We start from the raw sequence: 26,355 nt of genomic DNA, 5'->3' as shown, positions 1-26,355 counted from the left end.
AACGCCTTAAACTCAAGGAGCCGGTTACTTCCTCAAACCTGATCAGCTCTAAACCCGGATCTGCCTAGGTCCTTGAGCAAGGTCACCTCATTAAAGCATGCATGCAATGTTCCATCAAATGTCCTCTAAGCAGCATGGGGTACGCTTGGCAAGGAAATTTCGATGTATCATTCCTACTTGGTAATGGCCCTCAGCATTTATAAAGTGAAGGTTAAGAATAATGTTTATTGCAAAGTTAATTGACTGCAAAGTAAATATAAACTACTCTGAAAGAGTACACTGCTATACAAATGTAAAACCATCAAAGGAGATAATGAAGTTGAGAAAGTCCAAGCTTCTTTGATATCAGGCTGCTTCTATACCATACACAAAACTCTCTGGAAGACAAAATGATATGAAGGGAAGAAAAAAGAACTAACATTTATTTAGAATGGCTATGTGGCTCAGCACCACATACCAACAAAGATGTTGTGTCCACCGAGAACTAAAAAATAAATATTAAAAATTCTCTCTCTCTCTCTCTTTAAAAAACAAAACAAAACAAAACAAAACAAAAACTTCTCGATGATTCTGATGAGTGAGCACATTTAAGAGCCACTGTAAATACTACATTCATTGTTCATTCATTGAGGCCCAGAGAATCTTCAGTTATTCTTTAATATCCTGCTCTCATCTATGAAACCAGACAAATAATGTAGACCTTAACATATTCTCAACACCGCTTGCATTCAACTATTTTTCCAATCTGTCCCACACAGATATCCAGATTCTATGCAACTCCATCAACAAAAGAAAACTTTTCAAAAGCTAACACAAACTAACCTTGATCAAATTCCAAGTGTTTTACATGATGACCATCACATTGGATATACCAAGAAAGATGGAAGTTTTTTTCACAATTATGTAGTAAATATAAACCAAAAACAGGGGAGAAGTAAAATTTTCTCAGGGTAAATTATCATCCAATAATCTCATCAGCAAAATGATAACGTGACATTATTATTTATAATCATAATAAACAAGCAATATTCGGTTACTTACTTAGCCATTGTTTCTGCTGACAAGTCTTCAGAATTCTTGACTTTTGTTTCACCTAAAAAGAAAATATTTTAAAAGTTCCCAAGGATGAAATTATAAAAGCAACAATATTCCTTTTTAAAATATCTTAGGCTGGGGTTGTAGCTCAGTAGTAGAATGCTTGACTAGCATACATGAGGCAGGGTTCAATGCTCAGCACCACATTAAAAAAATAAACAAACAAAATAAAGGTATTGTGTCTATAACTTAAAAATATTTTTTAAAAAATCTTGAATTTGACAATAAAATGGGGATTTTATATGATGAATTTAGCAACAATTCTTTACATTACAGACAAATCTTTATGGTTAGCCACTCTAAAGAAGATAATTACAAAAGCCTTGCTGGAAGGTAGGACTATTCCCCAAATGTCCACAAGGAATACACTGGGTTATTTTATGGCCACACTAAGTTTTTTCAAAGAAGCTTGGTAACTATGTCATTGAAATCAATTAAGAACTTCACTCACCATGACTTCGCAGATCCAAAGCCACAATCCTACACTGAACTCTACTAATGATCGATGCCTAGGAGAAAAACAAAAAGCAGTAAGATACAGATGGGACAGCAAATTTGCCTAGATACCAATGATAACTATATTAAGTAAACTGCCATTAGAATTCAAAGAAACCAAAAAATCAGCAGTAAACTTTCTACTTTTAAGTAAAATAAATGATTTACTGCTTTTTTTAGAATACATTGTGGTTGTCTAAACTTCAAATATGGCTTTTCCACCTAAATTCCTCTTTAAACCTTAACTCTTCTTTACTGAAATACAGTGTAAGCACTTTAGGCAATGACCCTCTTAGCTCTGCTATTATCTATGAGTTTCATTCATATTCCTTGGATATATCTTTTTCTTACTCTGAATAGAGAATCCCTTAGATACAGACTGTGAATCAGTTTATATCTTGGCTCAGGATATTACGCAAATATGACAAGTATGACCCTAAAAATCAGTCATGAAATCTACCAAAAATTCACCTAAGAGAGATGATAGCAGTACAAGCTTGTGCTACAGCTAAATAAAAATGTATTGAGGAAGAAATACCATGAGAGAGGTACAGTTTTAGAGATTTAAAGAAACCTAAAACAACTGGGGATCTTCTTCTTCAAGTGAACTAGATGTTAAAAATGTCACTTAAAGTTAAAAAATGTCACTGATCTTTTTTAACTTTAAGAATAAAATAGGAGGGGCTGTGTGTAGCTAAGTGGTAGAGTGCTTGCCTAGCATGCATGAGGCACTGGGTTCGATCCTCAGCACCACATAAATATAAAATAAAGATGTGTCCACCTAAAATTAGAGAATAAATATTAATAAATAAATAAATAAATAAATAAAATAGGAGGTCTGGTGTTGCAGCTCGTGGTAAAGCACTTGCCTAGCATGTGTGAGGCGCTGGGTTCGATCCTCAGCACCACATTTTTATTTATTTTTGAGTTTTTTAGGTGGATACAATATCTTTATTTTACTTTTATGTGGTGCTGAGGATCAAACCCAGTGCCACATGCATGCTAGGCAAGCACTCTACCATTGAGCCACAACCTCAGCCCCAGCACCTCATTTAAAAAAAAAAAAAAAAAGAATAAAATAGGAGAACTACCTAATCTAACCTAAAATTTTGCTGAGGCCAAAAGAAAGGATATTATTGGTCCAGGGTAACTTTGCAAGCTAGGAGTAAAAACAGAACTAGAATAAAGGTAAGTTACCAAAATAAAAGTCAAAATATATCACAAAACAAGTCAGATTCTTAAAATTACAATTAAATATTACTTAGAAAATCACTGTTTTCTATTTTTTGTTTCTCCCAACCAATGAACACCTTTAAAGGCAAAAACAATGTACTGAAATTCTACTATATTTTGATGTTTGTTCTGAAAAACTGAGTTTTTTGTTTCTTGTTGTTGTTTGTTTTGGGTTTTGTTTCAGTATTTTTGGTACTGGAGATTGAACCCAGGGGTGCTTTAGCACTGAGTTACATCCACAGCCCTTTTTATTTTTTGAGACAGTGTCTCACTAAGTTGCCAAGAATGGACTCAAACTTGCAATCCTTCTGCCTCAGTCTCCCAAGTCATTGGGATTTCAGGCATGTACCACCAGGCCTGCCTATCAGAGTTATTTAATGCATTATGGTCATAGTTAAACCTTCAATGACAAACACAAATTCATAATTTTAGACATAATGTTTAGGTGCAAAGTTAGTGTCAAATTTGCTTGATTGCTCCACATTAAGTTAGAACTAGATTTATAAAACAAATACACATTTTAAGCCAGTAACTATCACTTTCAACTTTTAGTTTGAAAGCAATGATTTACAATCATATGTGCCATCAGAAGATACTGACGAGAATATTAAAAGATTTTTCATTCACATATTTAATAAATCTTTCTAAATGACATCTATGACTTTGGCATCAACTGATTAATGGGGTTATAGTAATGAAAAAGAGGCAAGGCCCCTCATGATGTTTACATTCTAGTAGGGCAAAGGAAGACAAGAAAAAATAAATTAGCAAAGTAAATTCAGAGTAACACATACTTTATGGATAAGGAAAAAGTGTCACAGCATTTCTATGATAATTACTTCAGATCATCTCAAATAGTACAACTTTGCTACTTATGGAATGAGTGAAAAGCACCAATTTAAGAACTAGACTAATCCATTTTCTTACTAGACTTTGTGGTGTGAGCAATCGTAATAATAGCAGAAACAGCTAATACTTACTATATGGCAGTCACCAATATAAATGCTTCAAATAAATTATCAAACTTTCTTCCACACATCTTTTAATACCTAGACACAATTTTCATCATCTCTAGGTGAAGACCCAGGGCCAAAGAGCTAATAAATGATAGATTTAAGATTCAAATCTAGGCGATCTGACTCTAGACAGTCTTCAACCCTGCTTATATAGCAGAATCACCTAAGGAGTTTGAGAAGATTCTACTGCCCAGCCACTAACCCACTAGAAATTCTGATTTAGTCAAGTAGGGGAGGGGCCAAGGTTATCTATAAGATTATCTATAAATTTTAGAGCTCCCAAGTAATTCTAATTAATACAAAGATTCAAGATTGGAGAAGCAATCTGGATAGTTATATCATGCTTCTAGGTCACTTTGATATCTTACCAAATTATCTCAGATAATTTCAAATTATCTTCCTGAGAAGTCAGACTGGGAAAATATCTGTACAAGTTTTGTAGCTGACAAGTAAGGTTCTGAGGGGTATATCTAGTATTGGTGAAGATGTGGAAAAATAAGTATCCTCACAAATATGTGCTATCTTCAAACCAATTTCATAACTGAAAAGTAGTATTCTTTTATATGTCCTCTTTGTGAACTCATTTCTTATCTGTTGCCCACTTTCCTACTGGATTGTTTTTATTTTTTACTGCTTTGTAGTCCCTCCCCCCTTTAAAAATAATGAAAATATTAATCTTTAGCTTGTTTTTTCATGTTGAATGCATTTTAAATATTTTAAATCCAGCCCATAGCTTGTGCTTTTTAACAGAAGTTGTTGGGTTTTTTTTTTTGTTGTTGTTGTTTTTTGGTATTGGCAAAGTCAAATTAATAAATTTTTCCTTTATGGCTTTTACTTCTTTTGGCCAAGTTTAAGAAAACCTGTGCTAAGATACATGAATAATTTTGTGGTTGATTCCCAATTCAGTCCTTTAATTCATATGGATTGTTCTTTTCATTATATATTAAATTTCTTTTTATCCAGAGACTTATATCTTTACTCTTTTCTCCCAAATGCCACACTAATCCAGGGCACTTTACCACCAAGCTATAATCACAGTTCATTTATTTTTTGAGACAGTGTCTTGCTAAATTGCAGAGGTTTGGAACTTGGACTCTTTCTGCTTCTAAATCACTGGGATTATAGGCGTGCACCACAATACCTGGTCCAGTGTTGTATAAGTGTTGCCCTTTCCTTTTCAGCATTTATTATTATTGTATCCTTGATGACTTCTGACTAGAGAAGGAATCTCAGTGCATTTCCCTAATGACTAAAGATGTTGAATATTTTTTCATATAACTGTCAACCATCTATACTTCTTTTAAGAAATGTCTACTTAGTTTACTTTTCCATTTATTAAATAGAATATTGTGGGTTGTTTTTTTTTTGTGTGTGTTGTTTTTGGAGTTCTTTATATAGTCTGGATATTAATCCTCTGTTGGAAGAGTAGCTGGCAAAGATTTTCTCCCATTCTGTAGGTTTTTTCTTCATGCTGCTTCCTTTCCTGTATAGCTTTGCAGTTTGATGCCACCCCATTTATTAATTCCTGAGCTTTAGGAGTCCTACTGAGAAAGTCACTGCCTATGCCTGTGTTTTGGAGTATTTCCCTTTTATGTTTTGGAGTGCTTCCCATTACCTAAAACAGTGCTACGCAATTAGAGTTATATAGGTGTATATCAAAATTCTCAGCAACTTGGAAATTATGGCAGGAGGATACAAGTTCAAACCTAGCCTCAACAATTTGGTGAGACCTTAGGCAACTTAGCAAGACCATGTCTCAAATTAAAAACCAAATCAAACCAAACCAAACCAAAAAAGGCTGGGGATGTAGTTCAGGGGAAAGTAAAGCAGTAAAAAAGTAGTACAGTGCCCCTGGGTTCAATTTCTAATATAAGAGAAAAAAAAAAAAGTACAACTTCCCAGAACTTTAAGTTATGGATTTGCTTTAAGCAAAACATACCTTCTATATTCCCTCCCTAATTTTGATATGCCTAAATTATATTAATGTGGATGTGGGAGGGAGAATGTTGTTTAATGTTGTTGCTTTCTCTACTATTACCCTGAACTAAAAGGTAACTAAGGTGCAATTCCCTCACTAGGTATACAAGACCCTCCTACAATTTTGCCCAGGATCTGTCTAGTCACCTCTTTCCTTGTTCCCAAACTACAACAAAGCTATTTAGCCTTCCCAGAACATACTTCACTGTTAACACTCTCCACTACCATTTTGTTTATCTTTCCTAGGAATGCCTTCCCCACTAATCCAACTTCTATTTGGTCTTAAATGCAATCCAGATGTCCTCTTTCTCATAAATTTTTCCTTGTAGTTTTCTCGTGCATCACAAGTTAATCATTCCCTCCTCTGTTACTTTCATATCATGTACATAGATGCTGTTAACTCAGCTGAGTGCTTATGAGTCAAGCAAGTTACCAAGGACCCTTACATATTTATTTGTTTGGGTACCAGGGATTGAACTCAGGGGCACTAGACCACTAAGCCACATCCCTAGCCCTATGTTGTATTTAACACTTCACTTTTGCTGAGGCTGTCTTTGAACTTGTGATCCTCCTGTTTTAATCTCCTGAACTGCAGGGATTACACGTGTGCACCACTGCACCCAGCTTCACATGTTTTTAATTCTCACGACTACCCTATTAGCTAGGTGGTGTTATACTCATTTTATCTTAAGAAACCAATACTTAGATTAAGCTGCTTTGAGATTCAAAACCCAATCTGTTTGAGGAAAAAAGTTTCTCAATATATTTGCTATATTATTTATATATATGACCTTTCTCCATTTTTCCTACCTTCTCACTATACATTTTAAGAACAGTAGCATAGTATATGTGTTTAATTCTCTGTCTATAGCATCTAGTGTGATGCTTAGTACACAGTATTTGAGGCTGGCTGATCTTATTAGAGAGTGAACTCTCATTTTTTTATATTTTTTTTTTTAGTTGTAGTTGGACATAATACCTTTATTTTATTTATTTATATGTGGTGCTGAGGATTGAACCCAAGGTCTCTCGTGTGCTAGGTAAGTGTTCTACCTCTGAACCACAATCCCAGCCCTGAACTCTCATTTTTTGATGAGAGTTAGTAGTAACTCATTACTAAGCTTGGAATAGGATATACACAGTAAATATTTTCCAAAAATGAATTAACTGGAAGAACAAATAGTAATCAGCAGATACTTTATATTCAATTATTGGTTCCAATCAGTTCACACATGGTTAGTCCTAGCACCAAAGCTGAAAACACCTGGAGGATGGCAAAATGTAACCTGCTGAGGCTGCATGTGCTGCTAACTAAGCTCCCACTACTGTTCTCTTCTCACTCAGTTCTAGATTCTCCCCAGCAATTAGGCCAGTCTGTTATATCAGTATTTGCTGATGGAAGAGGGTGATAGAAGCCATACATATTGCCCATTATATATGATAAATGTGATTACTACAGCAGCAACTACAATAACTAATCAATTGGAAATAATGAGAACATGAAAGGCTTAAATAATTAATTTTCTAGAAATCTAAGCCTATCTTTTAAAACAGCATAATTTTCCTTTGTTAACTACAACCCTTCAATAATTAACACAAAAATGATAATAAAGGTTTTCCAAGTGCTTTATGGTTTTATTTTCTATTACTAAAGCCAAAATAAAAATGCCTTCTTTTTTCCCTCTGGTGCTGGGGATCGAACCCAGGGCTTGCAAGGCAAGCACTGTTACTAAGCTATATCCCCAGCAGCAATACTTTCTCTTGATAGATGACAAGACTTCTGTGAATGTCTGGGTTTTGTTCCCTGTCAAAAGCCACAAAACATTTAGGTGGAAGAAAAGTTCTACTCAGGTCCAGGGAGTTTTTTACAGTAATGAATAAGGTGGAACTTTGAAGGATATAGTCATAATTAAATTCTATAGTGTGGTGCTCATTTTTCCTGTCTTAGTTATTTTGAACAGTTCTAATCTTTAGAAGTTTTGCCTTATGTGTTATCACAATTTTGTTCCTATAGTCTCTGCCCTACATCTTTCCTATGAGGCAGTATAGGATCAGTCTTCAGAGAAACATTCATAGTAGAGTCAGGTAGAGTTTTGGTGCTGTTACTGACTATGTGATTTCTCTAAACTGCAACGTCCTCATCTGCCTAATCTCATAGGACTACAGAAAAATTAAATGAGATCATGCACCTAATTACTTAGTTTGAAAGATGAGGCTTATTTTTTTTCTTATTACAGTTAAAAACAAATATTATGTTTCCCAAGTCTTTCCTTTTTTCGCTTCCTTCAACTATTCCTAAAATGAGATAGTTTCAAACATTCTAATTATCCAAATCCTCTTTTCTGAATAAGTTCCAGTTTGCTGATCTCTCATTAACTTGTAGGACCTGGAACTGAATACCACTTTTTTCCCCTCTGAAAATAGTTGCCATTAAAGGAAAAAACAATCATTAAATCATTAAAGTAATAAAAAATATACAAATGAAAACCTAGAAAATAATTGGAAAGTCACTCATGGGGCAGTGAAACAGAAGCAGAAAGGCATAGCAGGAGGACAAACATACTGAAACAGAGGAAGAGATAAACACTGTGATTGATATTTTTAATGCTAGATCATGAGATCCTTGATAGTAGAAATTGTACCTCATTCATTCTTATCTGCCTTCTATTGCCACTGTTCGGGAAAATTATTATTTTTTAAGTTGTGTAATTTGTATTACAGGTGCATTCAGTTTATAGAACCATCTACTTATTGTTGGGACACAGATAGTTAATTTCATTTAGACAATAGGTTTTTCTGAGTTTAGAATCCTAAATGTGTAATTTCTATGATAAATGGTATAAATATTTTGATGATTCAACCACAGTGCAAAAGAGCTCTATTCATTTACGATATAACTAGTTATGTTTGAATAGCTTCTGTTTTCTAGTACCTTGCCAACCCTAAGAAATTTGTTTTAGAAACATTAAGTAGATGTATATAAAAATAACACCTCCTATGAATCATATCTGATTACTGGTGAGAATGACTGTTTCCCACGTCTGTTTGTTCTTTATGAACTGTCTCTTCATAGTCTTTGGCCTTGTCTCCTGGAGTTTGGGATTTTTCTTGACAGTATTATTACTTATTTTATCAATCACTATAAATGACTCACTGTCATTTAACATAGCCTTTAGAATAATTACATACTTTTGTGCTTTCTTAAATACAGAAAACAAAATTCAACCTTTTCTTAATTGTTCTGGGATAGCATTAACTTATTCAAGGAATAATTATTAAGCACAAACTCCATGACAAGCCCTGTGTGCTAGACATATAAGAATGAATAAGGCACCATCTCTGCTTTCAAAGATCTCATGATTTAGCATTATAAATATCTATCATGGCAATATTTGGTTCAGCATACTGTCCTCCAATTATACTAGTGCCTATCTGCTTCTATTCACTGTCTTATTTTACCAGTTATTATCTGGATGAAGGTCTGGGGAAATCCTGTCTCATGATACTTGGGTTTATTCCTGATGTTTGCTATAGATGCTGTACATCTTAACTGATTTTTGAATCCACAGATAAATTCCAAAGCTTAAAGAATTCTGACCTTTAAAGTCAAGTCAGTTGCTAGAGTACTAACTTCCACATAGCCATTTTTATTTTCAAAGGACTGTCATGTATAAATTCATTCAGTACATGATAGCCTGGAAATTATTCTCTTACTTCTCTCTTGGAAGTTCACCCTTTATAACAGTATAGTGGTAAATGCTCTGGGATGTTTTTCTAAATCTACTTTACTTATTTACTTATTTTAGGTACTGGGGATTGAATCCCAGGGGCATTTAACCACTGAGCCACAACTCCAGCCTCTTTTTGTATTTAGAGACAGAGTCTCACTGAGTTGATACGTGGTCAGGAATATCAACAAAAAAAGACAGCTAAATTTAAGCAGTCATAAGTCTAAGCTATTAAACTGAGTGGTAGAGAATTCCCTTGGTATTACTGTGTAAGCAACTGGGATAAAATTAGTTATCTATAACAGAGTTCACCAAAGTGTGGGATACTAATAGGTGTTTTTAAAAAAGGAACTGAGTGGTCAAATGTATTTGAAGACTCCATTAAAATTAAGCATACTTGAGCTAGGCAATTGACAAATGCCTGTAATTCCAACAACTCAGGCTGCTAGCAGGAAGAGTTCAAAGTCAGCCTTAGCACTTAGCAAGGCCCTAAGCAACTCAGTGAGACTCTGTCTCTAAATACAAAAAAGGGCTGGAGTTTTGGCTCAGTGGTTAAATGCCCCTGGGATTTAATCCTCAGTACCTAAAATAAGTAAATAAGTAGATTTAGAAAGACATCCCAGAGCATTTACCACAATACTATTATATAGGGTGAACTTCCAAGAGAGAAGTAAGAGAAGAATTCCCAGGCTATCATTTATCCAAAATGCTCAGAACCAAAAGTATTTCAGATTTTGGATGCTTTCAGATTTCAGAATTTTCACACAGACTTTACTGGTTTCACTTAGTCATCCTAAAATCCAAAATCCAAAATTTTTAGAATGCTGACACAATACTCAAAAGTCTTGGATTAGGGATGTTTAACCTATATATGTAACATTTCTCAAACTCATTTAATCACAAAAATCTCTACTTCATTAACCTCTAATTGAATTAGTGGTCTTCAGAATATATTTTGAAAAAAGACCTTGAGATATCCTCTACCATGATAATACACATTAACATCAGTAGCTAAGCATCAATCACCTCCTATGTGCAGGCACTTCCTATATTATTTCATTTTCCTATTAAGGAATTAAAAATATTTACTATCAATACATGTCAATAATCAGATTAGAATATTTGCATAAAATTTTTATGATTTACAAAAAGCTCATATTCATCATTTTACTAATCTTTAAAGAATCCTTGAAATATACAAAGACTACACTTAGAGAATAGGGTAGTTTGGGATTTTTCTTGACCATATTATTCTTTATTTTACTAATCACATATAAATGACTTAAGAGGCTTGCTCAAATGCATAAGTACAACTTAAGCTCCCCCAAGGTCATACTACTAGTACTGGTAAAAATCAGAGAATAGAAATTATATCTCACCCTTATTTCATTGTTTTTCCCTTAGTGTCAAAAGTAATAGCTGTTTTCATAGAAAATCTGTTCAAGCCTTATCTAGACCTCTCCTCTCTAAGGACCCTGGAAGCTCAAATGGGCAACGTTAGCTTTGTTTTGCTCCAGAGTCCTAGGGAATTGCTCTAAAGCTCAAGGAAAATAGTGAAGCTACCTATGGTCTACATATGAAATTCTCATTAAACCTACTCACATGTTACTTTTTGCAAAATTTCTTAAGAGGTTGAGTCTGGAGTCACTATCCTTAGCAAGTTATAATGCAGTGGTATGAATATGACATGCCACTTAATATGAGATGCAGTCACCCATCTCTTTCATTCCATGCCTCTAATGCGTTAACTGCCCAGTGACAGTGTATTAGCTTAGAACAAAGCCAGTCAAGTTATAGCATATAAGCCATATCTGGTAGCTCTGACCTAGATTCAGGACAATAGAGTGCATTTACTACTATAGCTGTTACTTGTTGCTGTTACTTATTCATGCACAAAATATCCCTTTACCATACAAATATGTAGTAAGCATAAATAAGCCATGATCTTTGCCTCTAAAAATCTGAGGTGTGCTACTTAAAATATATACTGGATTTCAAAGACAGTATGAAAAAGTAAAATATGTTATCATTTGAATATGATTTCAGTGTCTCCCAGGTATTAAAATTTAATCCCCATTGTGAGATTCTAAGGGGTGAAAACTTCTGGAAAATGATTAGGATTAGATAAAAATCATGATGTGGAGCCTCCATGATTGAATCCTGGTGGCTTTATAAGAGGAAGAAACCAGACACATAAATACGTACACGTGTACTTCCTGACTCATAGCATGTGATGCCCCATGCCACCACAGGACTCTGCCAGTTAGAAGGCCATCAACAGATATGATCCTTCTATCTTGCATCTCTAGAACTCAGCCAAAATAAACTTTCCAAATAACTTACCCAGTCTGTGGTATTGTGCTCTTGGCAATAAAAACCAAACTAATATACATGCCAACAATAATTTTTACATTGATTACCTTTGAAATGATAAATAATAAATGATAAATAAATATAATAATGAATGAGTTAAAATTATTTAAATTAATTTCACCTGTTTGTTTTGACTTATTTAATGAGTCTATCAGAAAAATTTAAAATTATGCATTTAGCTTACATTATAGAGTCATGTGAGAGCCTGGAACTTATTGGGCAAAATCATATAGTTTTTCCTACAGAAAGATAAGGAAATAGCAAACAAGACAAGAGCCAAATCATTTATTAACTGTTAAATAAATGTTTATGTGTCAAAAACAATTATAGGCATTTAAAAAACAAAAAAGTAATAAAACATTATCCCTGTTCTCAAGAAATTTATGGTTTAATAAAAAAGCTGAAGGTGCTTTTGTACTTAATTCCAATAATGCCTCCTGAACAAAATGATATGTTCAGGGCTTTCCTCAATTCCATGGCCATCTGGCTCCAGTTATCTATTGTTACATTCCTATTTGCTCCTGGTTTCAGCTTCCCTAGTGGTAGAGGAAGTATGTTTATTTGTTTGATGCACACAAGAAAAAACTTCATTTAGATACAGCTGTTATAGTATCTTCCTTAGAAGTACCTCTCCTTGTACATGGGCTTTGCCACTCCAGAGTTAGGAAAAATTACAATTGACAGCACTCACACAGGCACATATCCTTTACTCCTGACCGAAGTACTATCAGTCAAACATTTTTTCAATTCCTAGGAGCTCATAAGTACCATAAAAAAATATAGCATCACTTAAAAAAAAGAAAAAAAATTCCAAATATTTATGAGATATCTATATGTGTGAAGTACCATGCAGATTCTATGAAAGAAACAAACTGAAACACATTATCTAAAGCATTGAAATACAATATGTCTACTTATCTATTACTTCAAATACTGAGATACAGACCCCACTTTTGATAAGGCACAAATTCCATTCCCCTTATCCAAATGAGCATATATATATATAAACAAACGGTTTAAAAAATAAAATTATAATAAAAAATTGTAAAATTTTATAAACTGTTTGAAGGCACTAAGGGTCATCTAAAACCTCTGGTTTAAAGAACAGATGATCTTGAACCTACTATGATAAAATATTTGGAACCCACTCCATCTCTAAGAATATTCTCATATCAAGCAATATGAATAAGCACAGAAAAAAGAATTAGCTAGTTAAATTTATCTAGATGTAAACAATGATTGTACCAACATCAACTTCCACTATCAATAACTTACTTACCGTGAACACAGCCCAGGAAAGGGCAGAATGGCCTCCTCCGTGCAGAAGGAGCAGGACTGGACCCTCTGAACCACTCTTGTAAACTCGAAAAGTGTATGAATAGTTAAAGATAAAATGTTTCAGTTTTTACTCACTGAAGTTTTTGATTATTTAGTCATAATTAATACCAACTAAAAAAATTCAGGAAGCACCAGGCTACATGCAAAACTGCAGACTTCCAAACTTAAAAGAAACTTAAATAGATGTTCTTGAGATATCAACCATCTGTTTTTGAAATCTGAAGCTAATAAGACCATTATTTTTAATGAAAAAAAAAAAAAGATTCCCTTTGTCCTAATGAGGACATAGTCCCCAAATTCTAGAAAGTAAACTCAATTGATTCATGAAACTTTCTCTTGGGTCCCCAAGAGATATAACACTTTGGGAATTTAATTCCTAATCCCTTCGCCATGTATTAGACAATTATAGCCAAGAAAGGCACTGGCATGGACTTGCAGGAAATATTACATGCTGTATAAAGAACAGATGGAAAATAAAATGAAATAAATAGCAGGAACAAAGAACCTTTTAGAAACTACACACAAATCTTCTAATTTAGACAACACCATAAGTTTACTAATGAATAAGTCACTTTGTAGAGGATATATCCTTGCCAGTTTCATTTTCTACTTCCACATCTTCCATGGACTCAAAGTACTGACTCCAAGGAACAGGGGAAAAGTCCCGCTTTCTTCCAGGGCTAAGGAAAAAAAACAACAACAACAACAGAGAGAGAGAGAAAGAGAGAGAGAGAGAGAAAGAGAGAGAGAGGGAGAGAGAGACATTTCAAGTAAAAAATAGTTATGCATGAGAAGATCTTGGTCAATAAATGCTAAAGTAAATCTGAAATTTAAATAGCAAGAGTATTTTAAAGAAATAAGGCATTCATTATAAAACATCACATTAAAAATGTGTTTACATAAGTTCAAATATAAATTTAAGAGTAAAAATTTTAGGATTTTATAAAATTAATTCATTAGCATATTTTAATCACAAATAAATTCCATGTATATATATAGCACAAAATCTTCTCATTCTCTCTCCTTGATCTTAGCTGTAGGCTCTATCTATCCTATATCTTTCCTACTACAATCATTCTCGATCACTATTACTTCTTCACATCTTTAACCTCTCACACTTTTATGGGTTTGTTTTGTTTTTGTTTTTTTTTTTGTCATTTCCCAACCAGTCAATATAGAACCTTCACAGAAGACAAACTGGCAATATAATATCTTGAACTTCTAGGAATTTATCTTAACCTATTTACATAGAAGTACAATGATTTATCTACTCAATATAACATTATTTCTAATAGAGAAAAGTTGTAAACAACCTAAATATCCAAGAGCAGGGGACTGACAGAAGGAATTATACACTAAAAAATGTTTTGCACATGTATATAACTCCAAGACTCATTGTTAAGTGAAAAGGCAAACATGAGGTACATACTTTGTTTAAGTATGTTTAGAATATCTGTGGAAGATATAACATTGATCAAAGTATGTCTTAAAGTATATCCAACTTCTGCCTTTTGACAATGATTATTAAAAAATACAAAATTTAAAAAAATAATCAATAAATATCTATTTTTAAATTATATCTTCATACTTGTACAGAAAATGAAAAGAATCCTGAGACTTCCCCTATTTCCACTCCTATTCTTCGTCCCAATCATGGGGAAAATTCAGAACTCTACCAGCAGCAAAACATCATTCCTGTCAGATATCTTCCTGTACATGCCATGAGGCTGAATATAGAAGATTTTTAAAATATAAGACAAAGCTTCTTTAAAAACTTATGTAAAAGTATTCTTGGTTGATTATAATATTCGAAATAAATAGAGCAGCTAGGTAGTCAGGATGAATTTTTATTAATAGTGATACATTCACTGTACTGAATGTCTACTCTGTTCCAGGTATTGAGCCAGGTCAGTCATTTTCAATGGTTCAACTTTGTAACAACGAAATCACCTGGGGAACATTTAAAAATACTAACAGTTGGGTCTCACCCTAGAAATGAAATCAAGTGGTCAAGGGTATGGCTTAAGCTTTGAGAATTTTTTAAATTCCCCAAATTGAGAGACAAGTATTAGAAACATAAAGGTATTGAGTACATGGTTTGGAAAGAGAGAGGAGTTCAAATTCCTTAAAGTTCCTAATACCTTTGTACAATTCCTACAAGTTCCCAAGGCTTATGGTATAAACTTGGTTGTTAGGAGGATTAAGGTAGTTGCTTAGTTGCTCTCAAGTGAGTTTATTCTATTTTTTTAAACTTTCTGTTATTCTACAGTCTCCTCATCTAACTTGGTACTAATGTGAGACACATGAGAGTAAGAACATTTGCCATTTTTTTAAACCAATGTATTCCTCAAACCTGACATATTATTGATGAATGTTTGCTGATAGTGTGGAATGAGCTTAAAACACTTGGCATGGCGTCTCAATAACTATTTATTAATTACTATTATTAAGTGGCTTTGAGGCTAATGAATATAATTGCCTTTACTTAAACCTTTCTAGTAAAAGAACATGTGATGCTATAAAGCTCTACTAATCAAGAATATGATACCAGGTGTAAAGAAAACCATAAACAACTGAATAGATTCCAGAGTCCAGAAATAACATTTATTATCATCTACTGATTTTCAAAAAGGGGCTAAGAAAATTCAATGAGGATAAGGATAGTCTTTCCAAACCATGATGTTCTGACAACTGAATATCCACATACAAAAGTATGAAACTGAAACCTTTCCTCATACCACACACATAACTAAATGCCTTTTGACAATGATTATGAAAATATACAAATTTTAAAACAATCAATAAACATCTGTTTTCAAATTATGTCTTCATCCTTAGACAGGAAATGGGAAGAATCCTGAGACTTCCCCTATTTCCACTCCTATTCTTTCTCCTAATGATGGGGAAAATTCAGAACTATACCAGCAGCAAAACATTATTCCTCTCAGATATGGAATGGATCACAAACCTAAACCTAAGATCTAAAACTGTAAAACCCTGAGACGAATACATAGGAGTAAAAGAATAAAAATTTCATGATATTGGGTTAGGCAACAAAAAAAATTTTTTTTTTGAGTGAGAGAAGAGACCTCATAACAGGTTTTCTGTCTATGCTAGCCCCGGGGTTTATATAGCACGAGGGTCAACACTACTGGTACAAACTTATGCTAATAAGAGTTAAGCAACAATTTTTTAGATCCAACACCAACAACAGAAGTGATAAAAGCAAAAGCTTAAGAATTTGGACCTCACCCAAATTAGAAACTTTTCATTAAAACTATATGCAATTGTAGCCTGGAGTTCTGGAGAGAGGCACACCTATAAAGACCCATCAAATAAAGAAAAATTCAGATCAATATCTCTAATGAATATAGATGCAAAAATTCTCAATAAAATTCTGGAAAATCGAATACAAAAACGTATCAAAAAGATAATGCACCATGATCAAGTAGGATTCATCCCTGGGATGCAAGGTTGGTTCAACATTCGGAAATCAATAAATGTAATTCATCACATCAATAGATTCAAAGATAAAAATCATATGATCATCTCAATAGATGCAGAGACAGCAATTGATAAAATATAGATTCCTTCATGTTCCTAACCTAGAAAAACTAGGGATATCAGGAACATATCTCAACATCGTAAAGACTATCTATGCTAAGCCCCAGGCCAACATCATTCTAGATGGAGACAAATTGAAAGCATTCCCTCTAAAAACTGGAACAAGACAGGAATGTCCTCTTTCACCACTTCTATTTAACACAGTTCCTGAAACTCTAGCAAGAGCAATCAGAGAGATGAAAGAAATTAAAGGGATACAGATAGGAAAAGAAGAACTCAAATTATCATTATTTTCCAAGGATATGATTCTATACCTAGAAGACCCAAAAATATTTCACCAGAAAACTTCTAGAACTAATAAATGAATTCAGCAAAGTAGCAAAATATAAAATCAACACCTATAAATCAGTGACAAATTTTCTTAAAGAGAAATTAGGAAAACAACCCCATTTACAATAGCCTCAATAAAATAAAATAAAATACTTGGGAATAAACTCAATGAAAGAGGTGAAAGACCTCTAAAATGAAAACTTCAGCAAACTAAAGAAAGAAATTAAAAAAGATCTTAGAAGATGGAAAGATTTAATTTGTTCTTGGATAGGCAGAATTAATGTTGTCAAAATGACCATACTACCAAAAGCACTATACAAATTCGATGAAATCCCAATCAAAATCCCAATGTCATTCCTCATAGAAATAGAAAAAGCAATCATCATGAAATTCACCTGGAAAAATAAGAGACCCAGAATAGCCATAGCAATCCTTAGCAAGAAGAGTGAAGCAGGTGGCATCACTATACCAGACCTTAAACTATACTACATAGTTTAAGTATCAAAAAAAGCATGGTAATTGCACCAAAATAGACCTGTATACCAATGGAGCAGAATAGAAGACCCAGAGACTAACCTATATAACTACAGTTATCTTATATTGGACAAAGGTGCCAAAAACGTACATTGGAGAAAAGATAGCCTCTTCAACAAAAGGTGCTGGGAAAACTGAAAATCCACATGTAATAAATGAAATTAAACCTCCGTCTCTCACTATGCACAAAATTCAACTCAAAGTGGATCAAGGACCTAAGAATTAAACCAGAGGCCTTACACCTAATGGAAGAAAAAGTAGGCCCAAACCTCCATCATATCAGATTAGGCCCAACTTCCTTAACAAGACTTAAAACCTTAACAAGAATTAAAACCAAGAATCAATAAATGGGATGGCCTCAAACTAAAAAGTTTCTTCTCAGCAAAAAAACAATCTGTGAGGTGAACAGAGAGCCTACATCTTGGGAGCAAATTTTTACCCCTCACATATCAGATAGAGCACTAATCTCTAGGGTATATAAAGAACTCAAAAAACTAAGCACCAAAAACAAACAAACAAAAAACCCAAAAACAAATAACCCAATGGATAAATGAGCCAAGCACATGAACAGACACTTCTCTGAAGAGGATAAACAATCAATTAGCAAATATATGAAAAAATGTTCATCATCTCTCACAATTAGAGAAATGCAAATCAAAACTCAAATGCAAATCATCTCACTCCAGTCAGAATGGCAGCTATTATGAATACAAACAACAATTAGTGTTGGTGAGGATGTGGGAAAAAAGGCACACTCCTATGAGTGCCATATTGGTACAGCCAATATGGAAAGCAGTATGGAGATTCCTTGGAAAACTGGGAATGGAACCACCATTTGACCCAGCTATCCCACTCCTCGGTCTATATCCAAAGGACTTAAAAAACAGCATACTATAGGGACTCAGCCACATAAATGTTTATAGCAGCACAATTCACAATAGCTAAACTGTGGAACCAACCTAGATGCCCCTCAGTAGATGAATGGATTAAAAAATGTGGCATATATACACAATGGAATATTACTCAGCAATAAAATCATGGCATATGCAGATAAATGGATGGAGTTAGAGAAGATAATGCTAAGTGAAGTTAGCAAATCCCCCCAAAATAAATGCTGAATGTTTTCTCTGATATAAGGTGACTGATCCATAATGGGGTAGGGAGGGGGAACATGGGAGGAATAGACAAACTTTAGATAGGGTAGAGGGGTGGAAGGGTAAGGGAGGGGGCAGGCAGTTAGCAATGATGGTGGAATGTGATAGACATCATTAACCAAAATACAGGTATGAAGACATGAATTGGTGTGAACATACTTTATATACAAACAGAGATATGAAAAATTGTGCTCTATATGTGTAATAAGAATTGTAGTGCATTCCATTGTCATGTATTTAAAAAAATAAAATCAATTAAATATTAAAAAAAGAATTAAAACCAAGAATCAATAAATGGGATGGATTCACACTAAAAAGCTTCTCCTTAGCTAAAGAAATAATTAGTGAGGTGAATAGAGAGCCTACAGAATGGGAGCAAAGTTTTACCACAAACACATCAGATAGAGCACTAATCTCTAGGATATATGAAGCACTCAAAAACCTTAACATCAAAAAAAACCCAAAAAAACAATCAATAAATGGGCCAAGGACATGAACAGACACTTCTCAGAAGAGGATATACAATCAATCAACAAACATGAAAAAATGTTCAACATCTCTAGCAATTAGAGAAATGCAAATCAAAACTACTCTAAGATTTCATCTCACTCTAATCAGAATGGCTGCTATCAACAATAGAAACAATACAAAGTAATAAACAAAACAAACAAGTATACAAATAAGTGTTGGCAAGGATGTTGGGAAAAAGGTGCACACTCATACATTGTTGGTGGGACTACAAATCGGTGCAGCCAATATGAAAAGCAGTATGGAGATTCCTTGGAAAACTGGGAATGGAACCACCATTTGACTCAGTTACCCCACTCCTCAGTTTATACCCAGAGGACTTAAAAAAATGCATTCTACAGGGACACAGCCACATCAATATTTATAGCAGCACAATTCACAATAGCTGAATTGTGGAACCAACCAGATGCTCTTCAGTAGATGAATGGATAGGGAAACTTTGTTATATATACACAATGGAACACTACTCAGCATTAAAAGAGAACAAAATTATGGCACCTGCAGGTAAATGGATGGAACTGGAGAATATAATGCTAAGTGAAGTAAACCAATCCCAAAAAACCAAAGGCCAAATATTTTCTTTGATATGAGGATGCTGACTCACAATGGCAATTGGTGGGGGGGGGGGCATGGGAGGAAAGGAGGAACTTTAGGGCAAAGGGGAAGGTGGAGAAGGGAGGGGGGAAGGGGGTAGGAATGATGGTGGAATGAGTTAGACATCATTACCCAGAGTACATGTATGAAGACATAAATGGTGTGAAAATACTTTGTGTACAGTGACTTGAAAAACTGTGTTCTATACGTGTAATATGACACGAAGTGCATTCTGCCATCATGTATAACAATTAGAATAAATAATTACCAAAAAATATGCACTTTTTAAAATTTTAGTCATTTCTTTCTTTTTTTCTTTTTGTGGTGCTGGGGATCGAACCCAGGGCTTGTGCATGCATGGCAAGCACTCTACCAATTGAGCTATATCCCCAGCCCTATATGCAGTCTTCATAATACTGTGCAAGGAGAGAGTTAACCCATAGTTTTAAGGACAATAGCATGGGTTATGAAGTTAGATCATCTTTGTTTAAATTTCATGTATAAGTTTTGTGAACTTTAGCACGTTAATCTGCCTCAATTTCCTCGACTATAAGAAGTGATGACAAGTGACCTTCATTCTAGGGCCCAGAACTACCAAAGAAAGATAAAACTCCAAGGCAAGTGACTGCCACAAAATCAAAAAGCATAAAACACATGAGGAAACAAACCTATAAAGATTTCCCACACTGAAATTATCACAAAGTCACTGCTTAATACATTAAAATAAACAGGAATCTGAAATACATATAGCTTTAAATTACAAATGATTAAAATTTAAAAATAAGTGATCAAGTTTAACAGACCATGTAGATAGAGCTAGGGGTAAATCACAGATTCCTGTTGTCCTTCAGAGTCCTTGGGGGATGGTTTCAGGACCCTACATAGTCAACAAAATCCTCAGATGCTCAAGGCCTTTACATAAAATGGTACAGTATTTGTATCCCATATATTTTAAAATTTCTTTTAGTTGTAGATGGACACAATACCTTTATTTTTTAAATTTATTTTTATGTGGTGCTGAAGATCAAACCCAGTGCCTCACACACGCTAGGCAAGTGCTCCACCACTGAGCCACATCCCAGTCCCCACTGTACTTTAAATCACCTCTATATTACTTATAATTCAGAATACAATGTAAATGCTACAAAATAGTTGTCATACTGTATTATAAAGGGAATAATGAAAAAAGACTGTACATGTTCAGTACAGACACAATTTTCTCCCCAAATATTTTCCACCTAAAATTACTTGAATCTGTGGATAAGGAAACTGCAGAAGGGGAGAGCCAACAGTAATTTGTTCAGACATATCTAGATATCTAGAATACAACACAGAAACAAAAGATGTGAAATATCAGTCTGGGTATAGGCGCAGTGGCAAATGCCTGTAATAGGAGGCTCTCAAGTTCAAAGCCAGTCTCAGCAACATTGAAGTGCTAAGCAACTCAGTGAGACCCTGTCTATAAATAAAATACAAAATAGGGCTGGGGAAATGACTCAGTGATTGAGTGCCCCGGAGTTCAATCCCTGAAACCAAAAAAAAAGATGGAAAATATCCAAGAAGCTAAGAAACATAAACAGGAGAGTAAATAAGACTTACATATGTCAATTTGAGTTCCAAAAGGAATTAAGAGGATGGAATAAAAGTAATATTTGAAGAGGTAATATGCTGAAATTTTCAGAACTGATATTACATTGTAACTACAGATTCATGAAATCCAATAAATCATATTTTTTAAACCTTTTTTTAAAATGTGGTGCTGAGGATCAAACCCAGTGTCCCATGCGTGCTAGGTGAGTGCTCTACCACTGAGCCACAACCCCAGCACCCCCTCTGCCCCCCCAGTCATAATTTTAAGAGAAGTAATACATTATGGTAAAACTGCAGAAGCTTAAAAACAATTAAAGCAACCCCTAGTTGCCAAAAATACTAAAGGACATAAGGATAAGTTTGTTCATTTCAGCACCAGTAGAAGTAGAAAAGAATAGGAAAAACAACAACAACAACAACAACAAAAAACAATGGCTATCAAGAGAGATGGGTTGAAAACACTGTTATATCCATACAACAGACTACTACACAGTTGGGGTGGGGGTGGAGAATGAGAAAGATCTGGTGTACTGATAAGAAATGATCAGGTTTTAAAAGAGCAATATGTAGAACACTATGTATTCTATTATCTTTTATAAAAGGAGGAAATATAAATATTTGAACTTTTTTTAAAAAGTGCAAGAATAAAACAAAAACTAACAAAAATGGTTACTTATGAGGCAGTGAAAGGGAAAAGCAGAAACCAGGCTTTTCTGAATACATTGTTAAATAATTTCAATTTTGGAATTACTTAAATAACTTTTCTTTAGAACTATTTAAATAACAGGCTGCCTGTATTAATTACTTGACTTGTAGGTCCTTCTTCCACTTCTAAAAATAAGAAGTTAAGCAGTCTGAAAAAACTCAATCACAACCAGTATCAAAAAAGGGAATAAGTAACAATACAGTAGAAATTATTCCAAGTGACTTTAAAACACAATTATTTGACTGCACATCTCTGGTGGGATAAGGAAAAAAAAAACTGGGAGAAATTTTAAACAGTATTCAGTAATATTGTTGGTTGTTTTTACTGGTAGTAAAATTCATTATTTGAAACATAATATACATTATGTATTTGGATAAAACAAGTAGGTAGCTGGATTAATGTCATTAGAAACCAAGATTACCAAGATTGTAAGACAGAGAAATGTGTAACAGTAGATTGGGTAGAGAGAGGTGATGGGTGGGGAGGAGAGGGGAGGAGGATAGGAAGGGCAGCAGAATACAACAGACACTAGTATGGCTGTATAACCAATGTGATCCTGCAATCTGTACACGTGGAAAAATAAGAATTCATACCCCATTTGAATCAAATATATGATATGTCAAGATCATTGCATTGTCTTGAGCAACTAATAAAAAAGAATAAACCCTAATAAAGATTTAAACAGAAAAATTAAATAAAATCAAAGTAGTAAACAACCCTATAATCTTAAATCTGAATTGAACATGAGTATATACTTATGATCTTTTTGTCCTAATTGCTAGCTATGTCTAAGTTACAAGCAAAAACCAACTTAGAAGCAATGAGTTCCTGTAATGCCCAGAATGAGAGATCTAAATGCAATTTCCACTGTCTAGAGGAAGCCTGTACTACTTGGCTTACGTGTAAAAGTTAAAACTATAAAACTTTTAGAAGAAAAAAAAACTCTTGTATTTGTTGGTCATTTTTATTTGAGAAGTGTCATATTGACCATTTATTAATTGGGTTATTAGGTTTTTTGAGTTCTTTATATATTCTGGGTATTAATCCTCTTTCAGAAGAGTAACTAGCAAAGATTTTCTCATTCTGTATGTTCTCTTGTCACATTCTTGAATGTTTCCTTTACTGTGCAAAAGCTTTTTAATTTGATGCCATCCCACTTATTAACTCTTGGCATTATTTCCTGAGCTATAGGGGTTCTACTGAGAAAGTCATTGCTTACGCCTATATGTTGGACTACTGATTCTATGTTTTGAGTCACATAGTTTCTGGTCTAAACATTCAACAGAGTTAGCAATTAAGAAAATGCAAATCAAAACTACACTGAGATTTCAGTTCACTCTAGTTAGAATGGCAGCCACCAAGAATACAAACAATAATAAAAGATGGAGAGCATATGGAGAAAAAGGAACACTTTTACACTGTGATGGGATTGTAAATTAGTGCAACCACTATGGAAATCAGTTTGGAGGTTTTTTCAAAAGACTAGGAATGGAACCACTATCTAACCCAGAGATACCTCTCTCTCCTTAGTATTTAACCTGAAGAATTAAAATCATCATGTTATAGTGATACAAGCATACCCATGTTTATAGCAGTATAATTCACAATAGCCAAACTATGGAACCAGTCTAGATGTCTGTTAATAGATAAACAGATAAAGGAAATGTGACACACACACACACACACACACACACACACACACACACACACACACGGGTATGCATGTATATGTTTTATTTAGCCATAAAGAAGAATGAAATTATGGCATTTACAGGAAAATGGATGGAACTTAAGAACATTATGTTAAGTGAAATAAGCCAAACTCAGAAAGTCAGGGGTCTTTATGTTTTCTCTCTGACAGGAGAATGAAAAAGAAAGGTGGGAGCGAGTAAGTGGGGAGCATCACATGAAAATCAAATGGAGATCAGGAGAATAGAGGATACGAACTAGGAGGAGAGGGAAAGGGGAAATAATGGAGATTGATATTGGCAAATTACATTGTTATATTGTGTGCATGTACCAATATGTAACCATGAATCCCACCATTATGTACACCTATAATATACTAACAAGAAATATGGGGGGGGACCCTTTTAGAGGTATTTAGCACCTATAATTCCTAAACCTTGTGATATGGATAAGCTTGCATTTCCATTCTCCTCCAAGTAGTTTTCAGCTTTTACTTTTCTGCTCTGAGTTAATATTCTTCAACTTACTTCCTATCTTACTAAATTTTGATGATATATATCATTTTTCCTCCTCTTCTATGTCTTTTTGGTTTTATTTCTTTTTCCAAATTATTATAATATGATGAAGTTTAGGAAGTAAATATAGAAAAATGAATTAACTTCTACAAAAACCCTCTGGGGTAGTTATTATTTTTCCTGTTTGAAAATGAGAAAACTTAGGTCAAGAGATATTAAATAACATATCCAAAACAATAAAAACTTAGCTGAGTTTAAAAATCTGACTTTTGGGTCACTTCCTTATCAGTTCTAAATACTATCCTCAAAATAACATTAGGTTCTTCATTCTTGAAAACATTAAAGCTGGCAATGAACATCCAGAAATGCCTAGGAAGAGGTGGGTGCTCTATATAGAATAATTGGTAGAGGACCTTTGTAGCAAACTTGAGCACCAGAGAGGCTAAGAAAAAAGTTCATTTTTACAACTATAAAGATAATATCAGGAGGGAGCAGGAACATGAAGAGAGAAGGAAGAATCAAAGACATTTCTCAAGTGTATCTGATATCATTCCAAGAGAGAACACAGGAGGCCTTTTTAAAACATTCCAACTTAATTAAATACTGATTTATCATACACTTGAAAATTTTTAAAATCTTAAATCCTATTCCTATTACTTTTCTATGTTGGCCATTAGTAAGTATGTTAAATCATCTCATAAATGGATACAACAAAATCCAAAAATGGAAATAGTAGCATTTCATAGAATGTCCTGCATTAGACAGGACAGGATATGTAGAGCCAGGGTACTTACAAGATGTGGTTTCAAGCAAATAAATGAAATTTTACTTCACTTAAAATCATTTTCACATAAGATACTTAATCCATGGGAAATTCCAACCTGCTGAGTCAGATCACACAAAAATATACTTTGCTTAAAATACATAGACAAACTGCTGCAGCGTAAGAAAAACTGTCTAAGAAAAAAAAATGTCTAAATTTATTTCCACTAGTAAACCCACCAGGAGAACAAATAGTTGTTGCCTTCTTTTCCTAAAAAACTAAAAGTAAAGAGGAAAAAAAAAGGTATATCCTTTTCAACAGGCTATGATTCCCTTCATGACTTCACTCCTTAACAAATAACTGATACCAGAGCTTGACATTATGTTCTTAACAAGTGGATAATAAAAGCCTTAGAGGGTTTTGAGGAGAAAATAAACTGTGCATGTGTAGAAGGAAGCATTATTTAAATTGTAAAGTGATATAACAGAAACTTATTTACTATATCTCATCAATTCTAAGACACATTTCTTTCCATATTTAAAATTATAGTGTCCTAACAGTGCTGTTGGTCAGGTAATGGTTCTAAATTGATTCTCATTGTCTGTATGTGAGTGAACACCAAAACCAGTATCAAAACTATCCAGATATGTGTTGACAACTTGAGAGAAAATCTTGGAGATAAATGTGAAATGCTCTTTTAACCACCAAGAGCTAAATCATCGTGAGGAGAATAAGGGTTCAGAGTTAGATGAGTTAAGCAGTAAGTGTCAAAAGTAAGATAGCTTTACATAGTTATAAAGCCAGCATATGGGCTGATATGAATTTTAGGAAATGTTCCAATTCTATTGTTCTTAGACTTGTTCTTGAAATGTCTTTAAGAACTGATGAGATACAGGAAATAATTTTTTCTACTACATGGTCTTAGAACTTAAATAATGATTCCAAACAAATACCATGTCATTTTCCCCCCTCTGTAAGGCTAACATTAGCCCTAATTTAAAAAAATAAGCCAGGCAAGGTGTCAATTCCCAGTAGTCCCAGTTACTAAGGAGGATGAGGCAGGATCACTTCAGTTAAGAGTTTAAGATCAGTCTGGTCAACACAGCAAGATTACACACACACACACACAAAGA

General features: G+C 34.0%; 1 protein-coding gene across 1 annotated transcript in view; it reads right to left on the bottom strand.

Annotated features, from left to right (window-relative positions):
• Ppme1 (protein phosphatase methylesterase 1) overlaps positions 1 to 26,355 on the bottom strand; it is a 60,185-nt gene that overhangs the window by 20,526 nt on the left and 13,304 nt on the right. The window contains exons 2-5 of the mRNA XM_005323189.4: positions 13,842 to 13,935; positions 13,197 to 13,289; positions 1,547 to 1,604; positions 1,042 to 1,093 (exon numbers count right to left, since the gene is read on the bottom strand). Of these exons, the coding sequence (XP_005323246.1) occupies positions 1,042 to 1,093; positions 1,547 to 1,604; positions 13,197 to 13,289; positions 13,842 to 13,935 (297 nt within the window). The remainder of the gene's footprint in view (positions 1 to 1,041; positions 1,094 to 1,546; positions 1,605 to 13,196; positions 13,290 to 13,841; positions 13,936 to 26,355) is intronic.

Source organism: Ictidomys tridecemlineatus, chromosome 4 (assembly GCF_052094955.1).
Source record: "Ictidomys tridecemlineatus isolate mIctTri1 chromosome 4, mIctTri1.hap1, whole genome shotgun sequence".
In the NCBI taxonomy this organism is placed as follows: domain Eukaryota; kingdom Metazoa; phylum Chordata; class Mammalia; order Rodentia; family Sciuridae; genus Ictidomys; species Ictidomys tridecemlineatus.
This window is presented reverse-complemented; position numbering and strand designations above follow the sequence as displayed.